General features: G+C 40.1%; 2 protein-coding genes across 11 annotated transcripts in view; one reads left to right on the top strand and one right to left on the bottom strand.

The window, feature by feature from the left end:
• The window catches only part of LOC144213436 (uncharacterized), a 12,463-nt gene extending 425 nt beyond the window's left edge, over positions 1-12,038 (bottom strand). The window contains exons 1-8 of one of the 10 annotated variants that reach the window (XM_077741897.1): positions 10,691-10,806; positions 10,183-10,542; positions 7,081-7,188; positions 5,629-6,042; positions 2,416-2,487; positions 739-899; positions 398-555; positions 1-270 (exon numbers count right to left, since the gene is read on the bottom strand). The exon at positions 1-270 is cut by the window's left edge and continues 425 nt beyond it. In XM_077741897.1, coding sequence (XP_077598023.1) covers positions 2,459-2,487; positions 5,629-6,042; positions 7,081-7,188; positions 10,183-10,542; positions 10,691-10,721 — 942 coding nt within the window. In that variant the 5' untranslated portion in view covers positions 10,722-10,806 and the 3' untranslated portion in view covers positions 1-270; positions 398-555; positions 739-899; positions 2,416-2,458. Of the gene's footprint in view, positions 556-738; positions 900-2,415; positions 2,488-3,004; positions 6,043-7,080; positions 7,189-8,225; positions 8,746-10,182; positions 10,543-10,690; positions 10,807-11,732 lie in introns of those variants that run through there. The other 9 variants (XM_077741898.1, XM_077741895.1, XM_077741896.1 and 6 more) reach the window with 9 other exon arrangements.
• LOC144213439 (uncharacterized) overlaps positions 12,014-14,900 on the top strand; it is a 23,037-nt gene continuing 20,150 nt past the window's right edge. The window contains exon 1 of the mRNA XM_077741904.1: positions 12,014-12,569. Coding sequence (XP_077598030.1) covers positions 12,440-12,569 — 130 coding nt within the window. The 5' untranslated portion in view covers positions 12,014-12,439. The remainder of the gene's footprint in view (positions 12,570-14,900) is intronic.

Below are 14,900 nucleotides of genomic sequence, written 5' to 3'. Positions count from 1 at the left end.
AGGGCGTTCCTTGCCACACGCACCCAGGGGAACAGACCCATTAGTTTTTGGAGGAGACTGACCAGTGTTTGTGTTTGAGGGGCACATCCGAGCCCCACACTGGATCCTGGTCGTGAGCTCCGACACTAGTTCATCAGCGTTGACGGTGGTGGCCAACTTGGGGAGGTTAGCGGTCAAAATCACACGGTGAGATTCGTCCCCAAGTGGAGATAACCAGCACTTTCTTTTTATCACCTGGACGAGTACCAGGTTGCCTGGGGACAGGACCTCCTGTGTGGGAGACCGAGAAGATGTCGGCAGATTATTTGCAATCATCACAGTTCTTTCTTGGAACATTTAACCACTGAGTGAAAGAATATGTTTCTCCAGTCTCCTCCACCACCAGTCCGAGTCTTACTGTTCCATTGGTTCTTTCAATGAGTCCAGCACTTTGGGGGCGGCAGGCACAACGATACCTCAGGTCGATTCCAAGATGCCGTCCCATAGCTTGGATCGTTGAGTGGCTCTTTCCGCCTCCCACTGCAGCTTCTCTTTTTCTGGTCGTTTATTTGATCCCTTTGTAAGAAAGCTTAGTCTCAATTGAAACGCTTTCACCTTTTTTTTCTTCATATGGAGACAATAAGACCAATAAAAATTGTTTCCAATGGTTTTATGGCATTGCTTGCTGAGCAATAATCTTTCCAATCCATACTGGAGTGGTTGGCGTTTCGTTTTATTACGTCAGAAAGTTTATCTCACCTGTCTCCTCAAACCTTTCAACTGAGAGAACCTTCTTACAGTGCAAAAGGTGGATCCTCACCCCCCTCTCGGCTATTTTCACGTCGGTTGGTTGGTCAGCAATGCTTGATAATGACGTTCCCACTTTAAGGCACCACCTGGCACGACCGTTGGTCCGTTTCCTGTTGAGAAGCACAATCTCCTTCAGCTAACCCAAATTCAATGCATTTCCTTCAGGATTTTTTTTTCATTTCCCCCAGAACTCCCCATTTCGCAGAGCAGATTTTTAGTTCCTCCTACGTTAAGTTTCACATTTCGCATTTTCATCAAAAATGTCATTTATTTTATTTTTTCCATAATTTGTCGCTGCCATCCCTGAAAAAGGGCTTATTGGCAATTTCAGAAATCCATTTGCAAATTTCCAAATCCTTTCCTGCCATCCCTTAAAAAGGGCTTTTTGGCGATTACAGAATTCGATTTCAAATTTCTAAATCCTTTTCCACCTTGATATCTAACCGATTGATTATATCTCGGTGGCCAGCGAATCAAAAACACAAAAGGACAGTTCATGCTCACACTCATAATCAGACATCATTGGTTTGCAAATTTTCATCACTGATAAAGAGCGCCATCCGAAGTCTGACCTTCTTGGCAGCTAATCACCCTTTGCTGTCCTATCAGCAATAATCATTCCCAAAGGAAATAGGTCGATCTCATTTGATTGACATCAATTGATGCTTATGCAATCCGTATATCATTAACAACCAAATAATTCTTAATACTTCAGGTTTAATTTTCAAATTACCCCTATATTGCTAACCACCCAAGGATAGGTAAATTTACTGGCTGAATTCATATTGTATTCCTATTGACTCATCTCACCCCCACCAAGGAGACGATGTTTACTGCAGGAACACTGCACACAAAATATATTAACTCCACTCTACTCTCCTCAAGTCAATTCTCTGCACACCTTTAGATGCTTTTGCTACACTTTCTTTTCCAGTCACTTTCAAAACTCTTTTCTTCAACAATTCTCTTTCTACGTTCATCAAACCTTTCACATATCCTTCAAATTGGTACAGAAACCATTCCTATCCAGCCACCGCGGCAGACAGGCAACTTCCCACACTATTTGTGCTGACATGTCAACCCAATCACAAGACTATGATTGATTATTCAGTCAGACAGTTAGGTGTTTAAGCTGACATGTCAGCCATAAGGATGACTACGATGCTGTTATACTCAAAAACTAATACAATATGACCGAGCTATTACAAGGAGACTGTCTTATCTTACACCATATTCGTTTATCCATAAATTTAATCCCGACAGGGCTTTGATATGCCCCACTTTGTAGTGAGGTCGTGAGTAATTAGGTAGTAACTTTCTTCCTTTTCTGCCCATCGTTTTTTCCTTAGGTTATGCGACCTACACACGCAACCCACATGTATACCCTAGCCTGATATGTCAGCGTTATATTCGTGTTTACTGGCCAACAGCACAGGACACTCCGAACTGCCCCAACTTTTATAGACACATGCTCTGTCTCTTCACCTGTTAGGGACTAGTATTCATAGGGTTTTAATGTCGCCGTCCCCAGGTAGCGAGTCTCATTTCTCAAAATAGACCTTCACATGCAATGTCCCTTCGCACATTTGGCAACCGTCAACAAATGCAAACATTCATGTGACTTACCAGAGATGTCCTCAGATGTCTCAGTAGGATTAGTCTTCAACCATCATGAATCCAGGCGCTCCACCAAAAATCCTGCCCATAAAAAGGGTTTTAGATGCCGTGGCCAGTCTTCTCCAGATGTCGATCAAGCGCCTTTCGTTGTGTTGACCCCAGGCTCGTAGGACCAAAATGATAGGTTCACCAATAAGTATTCCCAAATTCACCTTTCAATAGAGGAAGCCTCTGAACTCATATTCCATATTTTTTGCAAGAAGACAATCGATCCACACGCGTCTCCGGTCAGATTATTCTCATGACCCGTTGTCTTTTTTGCTAATATATTCATAAGATTTAACAACATGCATCACAGAAGTCTAAACATTATTTAGAGTCTCATAACAATTTATCTCAGTTCTCAAAGCAATTGTAGGTCTGTCGAATCTTCTCAGAAGAGTTTTGATGTGAACTATCTTGAAAAGCTGATGCTTCTCAAAACAATGTACCGTACTCTTTATGTGAACCATAGTCGCGAGAAGTCCAGGTGCAAAAGAGAAGTTACCTCCAAAGTTGTTTTGGTTAACTTTGGAGCAAGCATTTCTCTAGCAAGAGATGTATTAAAATGCCTTTTATTAACATCAATCAGCATTTTTGCAAGCACATATATATAATAATTATGTTTCAAGCAAATTTATAATGATAAATCTAATAATCTTATAATATGACAAAGGTATAAGGACATTGTACTACTTATTTATTTTGTTTTGAGGAAATTCATTCTTTCACACCATATTTCTACTGTTTCTTGGATCCTAAATTCAATACATCAATTATTTTCATTAAAATGTATCATGTTTGAAAAACACTCAATATTCTTATTGGATTTGCTAGCATATTCAATAGACAAAAACTGCAATTTTTCAATTTTCTTAGGCATTGTGAAGACATTTTCCATATTATTTAGATCACATTATTGATTATTTACTTTGTAATTTCCTAATTTAGGCTCCACTATTTCGGATCAAATTGTGAAGTCAAAAAAATCTTCAACGACACTCAATTTTCCTATAGTTATACCTTGACTTACAAGTATTCCAAGATACGAGAAATACGAGACAAATTCTGAGCATTTTTCCCCCTTGAGTTATGAGCATACCAGATGGTTCCCAATTGTGAGTTGGTAGTAAATTAGAACCAATTTTGGTGTTTTATTTTAGGATGGAAATTAGATCAATTTGTTTTTGTTCATTTCTTTGGGAAGAATTGACTTGAGATACGAGTAAATTGACATCCTAGCTCGATCCCACAGTAAGCTGGCAACTTAAGGTATAACTGTATTTGAATTGTGTGGATTTATGACACATTAAACTGTAAACAAGATTTTCAAAATGCAAAATAAAATTATACTTCGTTTACAATGATCTTTCATACAGGAATTGAAAAAGCAAGCAAATCATAATCATTGGCCACTCACTGCTTATCACAACACATTTGCACCTGGAAAGTCTATCCATACGACTAAATCTCTGGCAAGAAGCTGTGCAGAAAAAGGGTTTCTGACCGATGTGAGTAATTGTGTTTTTAAGATATTCCTGCCACAATTTGAGCAAAAATGCCTTTTCTCCTGTGCGGGTTGTTTGGTCTTCTTTTCAGGTTTTTCAATTGTGTAGCTTTTTAATTGGGGTGTTGTAGCAAATCTGTGGCCACAGACCGACCAGGAAAACATTCTTCTCTAGTGTGGGTAAATAAGTGTTCTTTTAAGCTTCTTCTTTGGAAAAATGTTCGACCACAAACAGAACAGGAAAATGTTTTTTGCCAGTGTGGGATCTTGCGTGTCTTTGTAAATCTTGCTTTTGAGAAAAGGCTTTACCAAAAACTGAACACGAACTATGGTTTTTCACCAGTGTGGGTTCTTGCGTGACTAATTAAGTTTCCCTTCCGTGTGAATCTTTGACCACAAACTGAACATGAAAAAGCTTTTTTCACCCATGTGTGTTCTTGCATGACTAATTAAGCTTCTCTTCCGTGTGAATCCTTGACCACAAACTGAACACGAAAATGGTTTTTCCACCTGTGTTCTTGCACGACTAATTAAGCTTCCATTCTGTATGAAAGTTGGACCACAAACTAAACGAAAATGTTTTCACAAGTGGGTTCTTTCATGAATAATCAAGTGTCCCTTCTGTGTAAATGTCTGTCCACAAACTGAACAAGAAAATGGTTTTTCACCAGTGTGGGTTCTTGTGTGTCTTTGTAATGCTTGCTTTTGAGAAAAGGCTTTACCACAAACTGCACACGAAAACGGCTTTTCACCCGTGTGTGTTCTTGCATGACTAATTAAGCTTCCCTTGCGTGTGAATCTTTGATCACAAATTGAACAAGAAAATGGTTTTTCATCTGTGTGTGTTCTTGCATGACTAATTAAGCTTCCATTCCGTGTGAATCTTTGACCACAAACTGAGCACGAAAATGGCTTTTCACCCGTGTGGGTTCTTGCATGACTAAATAAGCTTCGCTTCCGTGTGAATCGTTGACCACAAACTGAACACGAAAATGGTTTTCCACCTGTATGTGTTCTTGCATGACTATTTAAGCTTCCTTTCTGTAGGAATCTTTGACCACAAACCGAACACGAAAACTGTTCTCCACGTGTGTGTGTTCTTGCATGACTAATTAGGTTTCCCTTCTGTGTGAATGTTTGACCACAAACTGAACACGAAAAGGTTTTTTCACCAGTGTGGGTTCTTGTGTGTTTTTGTAAATCTTGCTTTTGAGAAAAGGCTTTACCACAAACTGAACACGAAAATGGTTTTTCACCGGTGTGTGTTCTTGTATGAATAATTAAGCTTCCCTTCTGTGTGAATGTTTGACCACAAACTGAACACGAAAATGGTTTTTCACCCGTGTGGGTTCTTGCATGACTAATTGAGTTTCCCTTCTGTGCGAATCTTTGACCACAAACTGAACACGAAAATGGTTTTTCACCAGTGTGGGTTCTTATGTGCCTTCTTAAATTTTCCTTCTGTGTGAATCTTTGACCACAAACTGAGCATGAAAATGGTTTGCCACCCATGTGGGTTCTTGTGTGTGTTTTAAATTTTCCCTTGTGTATAAATGATTTACCACAAACTGAACATGACAACGGTTTCTCCCCAGTGTGGCTCCTCATGTGTGTTTTCAAAAAAGACTTTTTCCCAAAAGTTTTCCCACAATGAAAGCATTTGCAGAGTTTCTCACCATTGGGATTTTTCTCAACATCTTCAACATCATCATCGTCAAAAAGCAAGTCGTTGACATCTGATAAAGGAGCAATTACATTTTCTGCTCGCCATCCTTCTGTTGAGCTGCCGTTCAGAAGCTTCGTCCCTCTGTTGGCCACACCCAGATCATCTTCACTCTTGAAAGGCTCACCAGTTGACCACTTGACACACGCCTCGTTTTTGATTGGAAGTCGCTTTCTTTTGCACTGTTGAGGGAACTCTGGCTCCTCTTCTTTAATTTGGGGCCATGCAGAGGCATTTGCAGGCTCCACCCCTTCACTAGCCACGCTCAGATTCTCCCTTTTTACGGACTCACCTGGTGACCGGGTGAAATGATCTTCCTCCTTTTTGATTGGAATTTTCTCATCTTTCATTTTTTGTTGCGGGAACCCTACAAAGACACGAAGATAAATGATGAAGAATTTTCCAATTAAAATGGCTGAATTACTTGTTTCAGAAATGAAACCAAATGGAAGAGGGCACCATGCAGTACTTACCACTGTAGTATTCTCAGCAACAGCCAAATTTCTTTAAAACTGTTTTTTGGGTGTATTTTTTTTACAAAGAAAGGGAATAATGGGGAGTAAAGTATCTTCACAGGCGATGGTAGGCCTTTAAAATTTGCCCAAATCTTTTTTGGAGCCTTTTAATTGAAAACATTCTATTTTATATTTCAGATTTTAATTCAGTTACAATGCTTTCACCTAAGTGGGCATTAAAAATAGCATTTTCTTTTAATCAGTAGCTAGTCTATCAATTTTGGGGGATTTTTATTTAAAGAAACCATCAAATATTTCCTTTTTATGTTTGAATTAAATTAAAAAAGCTAAATAGTTTAAATCAATTATTTTTACATCTTTGTTTTTTTACATTATATTTTTATTTAAACAAAACAACTCAATATTAGATTTTTTCATTATTTTTTTGTTTTTACTAGAAAAAATAGTGGGTAAAAGAGTACATATACAATTTATTTATAATTACAGCAGGCTGCACCATGGAGTGGCAGCGGGCCAGATTTGGCCATCGGGCCGCAACTTTGACACCTTTGTTTTAACGCTGCACTTGTTGTTTAGGGCATCCGCATCTTAGTTTTTGCGTTCCAAATTTACAGCATGTAAGTAAATGTTATGTTACTCAAGCATCCAGCCAAAAATAGAGGGCGAGTATCATGAATGACTCATCAATGCCTCTGGGAGGTGCTCGCACTTTGCATAATAACAAAAAATACATTGTGAGACACATTCTTTCCGTCCTAGAGTTGTCACATTAAAATAGAAATAGTACTTATTCCGTCTTTCCTCGAACGCTGCTGGTGCAAATTCATGAAAAAGTACGAACGCTATAATAATTTTACGTCAATAGAATACCTTTAAGCCTTTTCCCCTTAAACATAAAGGGAAATAATGGAAATAAAAAGTCAACCAACCTTCTAGTCTGAATCCTTTGAGATCAAAAAGTTCCTCATGGAACTTTGGCCGTTTCTTTTCTGCGGACATTTCCACGCATGGATTCTGATGATGACGGTGCCTTTGTTCTGAAGACGATGACATATTTTAACCATATAATCTAATGAAGATTATAATGTGGTTTACTCATTCATTTTATTATAGCTGCTCCATTTCTATATATTGCAGTTGTATGATTACCGAATGAAGATATATTTTTCTCATTAATTTTATTGTAGCTGCTTCATTTTGTATGTTGCTGTTGTATGATTGAGCACTTGTTTTTTACTTAGTATCACACAGACTGTCAAGGTTCCCCTAAAAGGAGGCCATTACAAAGAACAGGCTCTTTGTCCAAAATCTTTGTGAAGTTGATTAACAGGAGGCTCCAAGCCAGTCCAGACTGAGAAGGGAGGCAAACGATGCTAATCTTCAAGTCCAGACTGATAAGGAGACGACCGGTGTTGATCTCCAAGGCCAACGGAGATGTGGACAATGGACAAGGGAATCCAGAACAAAGACAGCCTCTTAGACAGTCGTGAATCAATCAACATCATGTTGTTAAACTGCTAATTAATATTCATTTTTGGATTACCATAACCGAGCAAATTTGCGTGTGGACACTGTTCTCATCCTCCGCTGCGCATAGAAACGCTCAGCGGGCTTATTAATTGGGGGAGGACCCGGAGCTCTGTATAGATCTATTTGTCAGGAATAAATCATCTGTAAATCAACTCGCTCTGGGCTGGTCTGTCTCCCCCGATGCTGAACACGCTCCATTGTCAGACAGGATAAGTTAAGGAATTGGAGTCAGGTGCTAAAACTAAATGTCTAACAGTTGATAGCTGCTAGCTAAAATAAGCTAAGCTGAAGTAGGGGCAAAGCTTTTAACAGGTTCTTCGATGACTTAAGGACTTGTTTCTTTGATAACTGCTAGCTAAGATAAGCTAAGTTAATGTATAAACATGCTCTTCGACGACTTTTTCCCTAAATAGCTGCTGGCTAAGCTAAGCTAAATTAGCCAGGAAAATTCCAACGTGTTCTTCGACGACTTGTTCCTTTGATAGCTGCTAGCTAAACTAAGCTAAAGCATAAACAAGCATTCGACGACGTATTCCTTTGATACCTGCTAGGCGTAGTTAAAGTAGTGCGCAAAGGTCCAACGAGTTCTTGGACGTCCTGGACTTGTTACTTCGGTAGCTGCTAGGTTGGCTAAGCTAAAAAAAAAAAGGTTTTGCTGATAGTGATGGGACGATAGACACTGGTGAGTCAATAGCTTGCCGAGCGTTCAAGAGAAAAAGCCCGTATTGGGCCGTGTATAGCTTTAAGAAAGAATCACGTGACCGATACAGGAAATGTATTGTTTGGGCTAAGTGTTTCGTATAAAGAAACAAACTATCAAAGTGTTGTGGGTCTGTTGGATGGACTTTTACATAATTATTGATAGTTCTAAAGCGTTTCCCCCAATGTGGAAATATTTTGATTGTATCATGAACGATTTGTTCTGCGCATGCGCTTTAAGCGTCGCCTCCCTTTTTTGCCGCAAGTGATGTATGCTCAATTTTCTTTTCAATTTAATTAAAACCTGCGCAATATTTTTTGCTAAAACCATACGTCAGACCATTTGATGTATATTCATTTCCTATGTCCCATTCTCTTGCATTACTAAAAACATTTTTTTTCACCTGTGTGGGTTCTTGAGTGAGTTTTCAAGTTTCCCTTCTCTGTGAATGTTTGGCCACAGACTGAGCACATAAATAGTTTTTCACCAGTGTGCGTTCTTATGTGCTTTTTTAATTTGACTTCAGTAGCAAATCTGTGGCCACAAACAGAGCAGACAAAAGGTTGTTCTCCAGTGTGGGTTATTAAGTGTTCTTTTAAGCTTCTCCTATGGGAAAATGTTCGACCACAAACTGAGCACGAAAAGGCCTTTTTGCTAGTGTGGGTACTTGAATGCCTTTTCAAATATTTAATTTCTGTGAAGCTTCTGCCACAAACTGAGCACGAAAAAGCTTTTTCACAATTGTGAGTTCTTGTGTACCTTTTTAATTTGGTTTTAGTAGCGAATCTGTGGCCACAAACTGAACACCAAAGCTTGACGAACTACAGCAATTTTATCACAAACAAAGCATTCAAAACAAAGTTGTGAACGGCCTGGGACCAATGGAGGTCCCATGGTTGCATGGTTATACAAAGACCGGCAGGCAGCGTCGGGCCAGTTACGCGACAAAATGTCAATGTATTGTGGATACCTGGGTTCAAGTGTCGGCCAGCAATGTTGTTCGAGCTTTCGCCAAAGCTGGCATCAAGTTCCCGGAATAGCCCAGCGTCAACTATGACTCTGACAGTGAGATGGACCATAGCATAGCAAGCATAACATACACTAGCATAACATACGCTAGTATAATATACAATGGAAGCGCCCTATCTATGGCAAGAAAACGAGCATGCGCCTCGAAGGTGCCTTTTCAGGTGGTGCATCCTTTCGGTGTGAAAATACTCAAATAATCATGCAGGGTGCCGCTGTTCAACCTCGCAAGTGTTAGGAGCAGTCTGTTATTGTTTTTCCCTTTACTTTTTCCCTACTTTTGTTTGTCTCTCCCGCCTTGCCGTTTATCTCGCACAGCTGCGCGTGGTTCAAAATTAGTCCCAGTTGTGTCTATTTAAACCCCACGGATTATAATGTCATTGTCGGACCTCCTGCCTAAATTCCCTCGCCATGTATCCACATTACCTCGTTCCTCGATTCCCCGTGTTTTCCCCAGTCCGGTATGGTTTCGTGTTTCGTTTCCTAAGTCTTTGTTATTTTGTAACCTCCCGCCTAAGTTATTAAAGTTTTGGTTATAAGCACTATATCTCTCATCCTCCCCTGCTTCCCCGCGATTGGGTCCTAATCCCTCATACCTCGCCTTAATGTCCTCCTCAGCACGTAACAGAAAGTCCCATATGCTGGCCTAAGCCTTTTTTTTTATGGGCATTAATAACGACATAGGTCCTATATTATAATATTGAAATATTTTAAATAGTGTTATTGAAATTGTACACCCCGAGGACCCTCCCAATGTTAGTGACTCGATACTCACGGGATTGCAAGTGTGATGAGGTGTCACGGCTAACTGGTGGTGGAGGCATGAGGTTCTCTGCCTGGAAACTTTCTGTTGAGGTGCTGCAACTGAGAGGCTCACTGCTGGCCTCACTCGGACCTTCATCTTCATTCCCCAAAGACTCAAAAGTGCACACCGGGACATCTACACCCTCCTCTTTAATATATAGAGGGACTTCCTCTACCTTTATGAGGAGACGCTGCTGCTCCTCAATGTGGAATTTCCCAACTGTAATAAAATACTCCTGTTCTTCCTCTATTATCCGTACCAATTCTTCATTTTCTTCTTTTACCATTGGAGCAGATTCCTGGCGCTCAGGACAATGCACTTGACTGGCATCTGAAACACAAGGACAACATTTTATTTCTGTATTTGCCATCGTGTGACCCCAAAATGAATCACCACTTTTGTAATATTTCTCCAGGACCATTTTGTAATCATTTTTATCTTGTCATCTGCTCGACACTTGGTCATTCAAATTGCTCACCATCACATTTCCCTTTAAGTGAATCGGACATCTTTCGTTGTCAGGGTGAAACAAAGAATTCATTTTGCATCACCTCCACTGCAGTTTGCAGTATAGACGACGGAGCCAACTTGCATGCGTGCCGTAGGCTGTGTATGGACACTCACAGACAGCCTTTTAACACATCAACATCCGGGTCACTCGATAATACGTAATGACCATCAGGTGGCGGTGGTTAAACCCACTTGTATAACCTGATGTAATGTTCCATTATAGTACCAATATACAACGGGTAGCTTTGTTCCTGTATTTTGACATAGGCAAGGGATCACACGTTTTGTTCCCAACTCTTCTCCTTTTTCAGAAGACTGATGATAACACCAGTTGTGGATTTACAGAGACTGAATATAAAGGGGGTAGGGCACTGGAGTCTTTATTTAAAAAAAATCTTTGTAGACAAGCTTTTTGGAAACTAACGAGAAGAGCCCAGCCCGGTCCGATTTAGTTGTTTTAATTTTCCTTCTCTTTTTTTTTTAGTTCGCATGATTTTGTTTGAATCAGTCTATTTTCTTGGGATCAACATTGGACCTTCTTCTGTCCATTTGAAAAAATAAAAGAATTTGTAATTAGAAGACGCCAGCCTGGCTGTTTGTTGCAGCACAGACACAAAAATAGCATCTTCTGCAGGACAATTCTAAACGACAAAATTTAACATTCTCTCATCTCATCTTCTGAACCGCTTTATCCTCATTATGGTCGCGGGGGTGTTGGAGCCTATCCCAGTTGACTCCAGAGGCGGGAGACAGACACCCTGAATCGTGGCCAGCCGATCGCAGGGCACAAGGAGATGGACAACCATGCACACTCGCTTGGGGCAATTTATAGAGTCCAATCAGTCGACCGTGCATGTTTTTGGAACGTGGAGGAAACCGGAGTAAAATTCAAAGTTAATAAAATAGAATAATACAAATACAATAATACAATAGCACGTTGCTTACATCAGCCCGGTATCTGTAGACGTGGTAATATATTTTCACAACAAGTAGGTTAAACGTCAACTCACCTGACATTTTGGGGTGTAATGATTGCTTATTAGGCGATGTGTTGATGTTTCTTCTCTTTATTAGCGGCTAACTTAGGCTAGGCTAAGCTAAACTAGCCGCTAAGTTTCAACGTCCTCACAAACAAAGGGTTTTCTGCATGCATTAAAATTGGCGCCACATGTCAACGGTTTAAAAGGGACTTTAAACGTAGATCTTCTTAAAACCGAGGAAAGAAAAGCATAAGTAAAGGCTGCACCCCTTTATTGGAACTGCTGTCGGCAGTGACCAATCGCTACTGCGCATGCGCAAATAACGTCATTTCCTCTCAAGTAACGAGAGATACATAATTTGAGTTTTAAACAAACAAGTTACATGATCGGTGGGAGTCAAGTCGAAGTCCCGGGGATTTAATGGCTAATTTTGGTTGCACTTTTTCGACACGCCTCTGCTCCTTTTGCTCGAATCAGAAGGCTCGAGCATATCTATCTTCAAGTCGTCTATAAACATTTGCGCCTTGCTTTAGCTTGCGCCGGGGAAAGGAACACGTTTTCAAGTTGTCTCAGAAGCCGTTTATGCTTTGCGCCCTATTTTAGCTTAGCCTGGCTAGCATCGGGGAATGGGACGCGTCTGGAAATCGTCGAAGAAATCTTTTGAGCTTTGCTCCCTACTTTAGCTTTACTTCGCTAGTAGCTATCAAAGGCGCCTCTATCAGAAATCACGTGTGAAAATGCCCGCAAGAGCAAAACCGGTAAAGTTCCAGGAGGAACTTTTTGACGTCAAACAGGAGCATTCACCTTACCAACTCTCGACAGTTTCCAAAATAACTCACGATAAAGTTCTTCTTCATAGACTGGAAGGTAGGTTCACTTTTCATTTTCATCTATTCCTTTCAAGATATTCTATTGACATGACAGTATTTGAGTTTACATACATTTTCATGGTCATTCTTTTAATATAGATAAAAGATCAGTTAGCGGGAGATAGCGTGACCAAGTCGATACTATGCGAAAAACCAAGCGGAATATACATGGACTTGAAAGCTAAGCAAGCATCGAAAAAAGACGACAGCAAGTCGAAAGTCCTCACCATCTGTCTTCTTATCAGCGTTTATTCAACCTTAAAGAAGAATCTCAGACAGAACCTTTTGTTCATTGTAATCCAGTGAAGAACTAGAGTTTAATCCTACAGTAGTGATATCAAAATGAAACAGCTACAATAAAATGAATGAGTGAAATATGTCATATTCTTCACTACTAATATGCACAGAAAGGGTGAGATCAACTAAAGGAAATGGGTTTATTAACAGACTGCATGATAGAGAGAGAGCTCGAACAGTGGGAAACCGTTCAGCGTGGTGTGCTTTGCAACCCTCTCCTCGAATGAACAGTGGGTCCGTCTTTATATAGGAAAACTTATAATAAATTTCTAAGACAGCGACATAGGACAAAGTTTATGTAAAATAAACTTTACGCTGCTATGGTTAGACATTTGCAGGGCTAAGTTGTATACAGAAACAATATTTTTTATAGCTCACACAAAATGCTGCAGCCTATCTTACATCGTGCGATTCGACCAAACAATTACTAAGTGAGTTGGCCACATTGCACAATACAAGCAAACAATTGCAAAGCCAGCTAGTTAGCCTATCTTACATTTCACGATGCGAACAAACATTTGCAAAGCCAGCTAGGCGCCTATCTTACATTCCACAATCTTAACAAACAATTGCAAAGCCGGTGTGGCTACATGGCGCGACATGAACAAACAATTATTAAGCCATTTGGCCAGTCTATCCCGCAACTACTCGTGGGGGAGAGCGTTTGTGCTCCCGCCTCTTCTAATGTTTAAGAAGTCCCTGTATATAAACTTTAAAATAGACACAAACTGCCAACGGAGTGCTGAACTTAATGTTAGCGTAGTCAATTGGTCGTGATGGTGATGAGGCATCACAGTGACACCTAGTCTACATAAAAATTTCTGTGGCAATTCCTGACATCGGCGGCCTATTGTATCCAATACTGTACCATCATTTATCTAAATGCATTCACATTTTATTGTTCTACATCATGTAATTAAAATTGCCTTTGATATTTCAGATACAGTTGATGAAGTGAACATCTGTCCTAATGTCAAAACCTAATTGAAAATTTTGTGAATTACAGTTGTTTAAAGATTTTTATTCAAAAAATGAGCATCTCCAGTATTTTGTAATTTTGTCTGTTGGCAAAAGTATTATGAATGTTTGTCCTCCTTGAGACTGCGATTGGCTGGCCACTAATTTAGGGTGCCCGCCACCCGCTGTCCCGTCGTTGGCTTGGATAGAATCCTGCACCCTCCGCGACCACTGTAAGGAAAAGCGGTATGGGTAATGGATGCACTGCTTGGATAAGAGTGGACTTTCAATGCCTTACCGTTTATTTTCTCTTATTTCATCAGAGGAAATGACGTCGTTCGCGCATGCGCGTTAGTGAGCGGTCGCAATCCGACAACCGCTACAATCGGGGATTGAAAGCCTTTAACTTGTGCTTTTCTTTCCTCAAATTATAAAAAGAGCCACTGTGATCTCACCTTGGCGTTTTCGAGTTGGTGGAAATTTTAGCGCACGCCAAGAATCTGTCGTTTGGGTCAACGTTGACACTTTGCAGCTTGTTTAGTTTAGCCTAGTCTAAGTTAGCTGCTCATAAAGAGAAGAAACATCAACGTATCGCCTAAAAAGCAGTCATTAAACCCGAATATGCGAGGTGAGTTGACTTTTGACATGCCTTGAAAATATATTACAATGTTTACAGATACAGGGTGATTTCAGACCTGTGCTATTTATTGCTGGTATTTTTATTATTATTATACTTTAACTAGTTTCAATTTCCTCATTTCCAATAGTGCTGAAAAATGCTATCTGTGTGGGTTTGCTGCAATAAACAGCCAGGCCAGCGGCTTCTAATAACAAATTTTATTCCCAAGTGGACAGAAGTTTCGAAGTTGATCCAATACGATTGACTGATTCAAAAAAATAATCATGTAAACAAAACAAAAAAGAGAAACACTAAAGGGGGGCAACTAAAACGGACCGGGCTGGGATCTTCCTGGTAGTTAAAAAAAATCCTCCAGCGGTGTGATCTTTTGCCTTGCCGTTATCAACATGCAGTGACAAAGTCACAATTCCTTCCTTTTGTAAGCCAAACCACCCG

This window comes from Stigmatopora nigra, chromosome 20 (genome assembly GCF_051989575.1).
Source record: "Stigmatopora nigra isolate UIUO_SnigA chromosome 20, RoL_Snig_1.1, whole genome shotgun sequence".
Taxonomy (NCBI): Eukaryota; Metazoa; Chordata; class Actinopteri; order Syngnathiformes; family Syngnathidae; genus Stigmatopora; species Stigmatopora nigra.
Note: the sequence above shows the minus strand (reverse complement) of the source record. Positions and strands in the feature narration are given on the sequence as shown.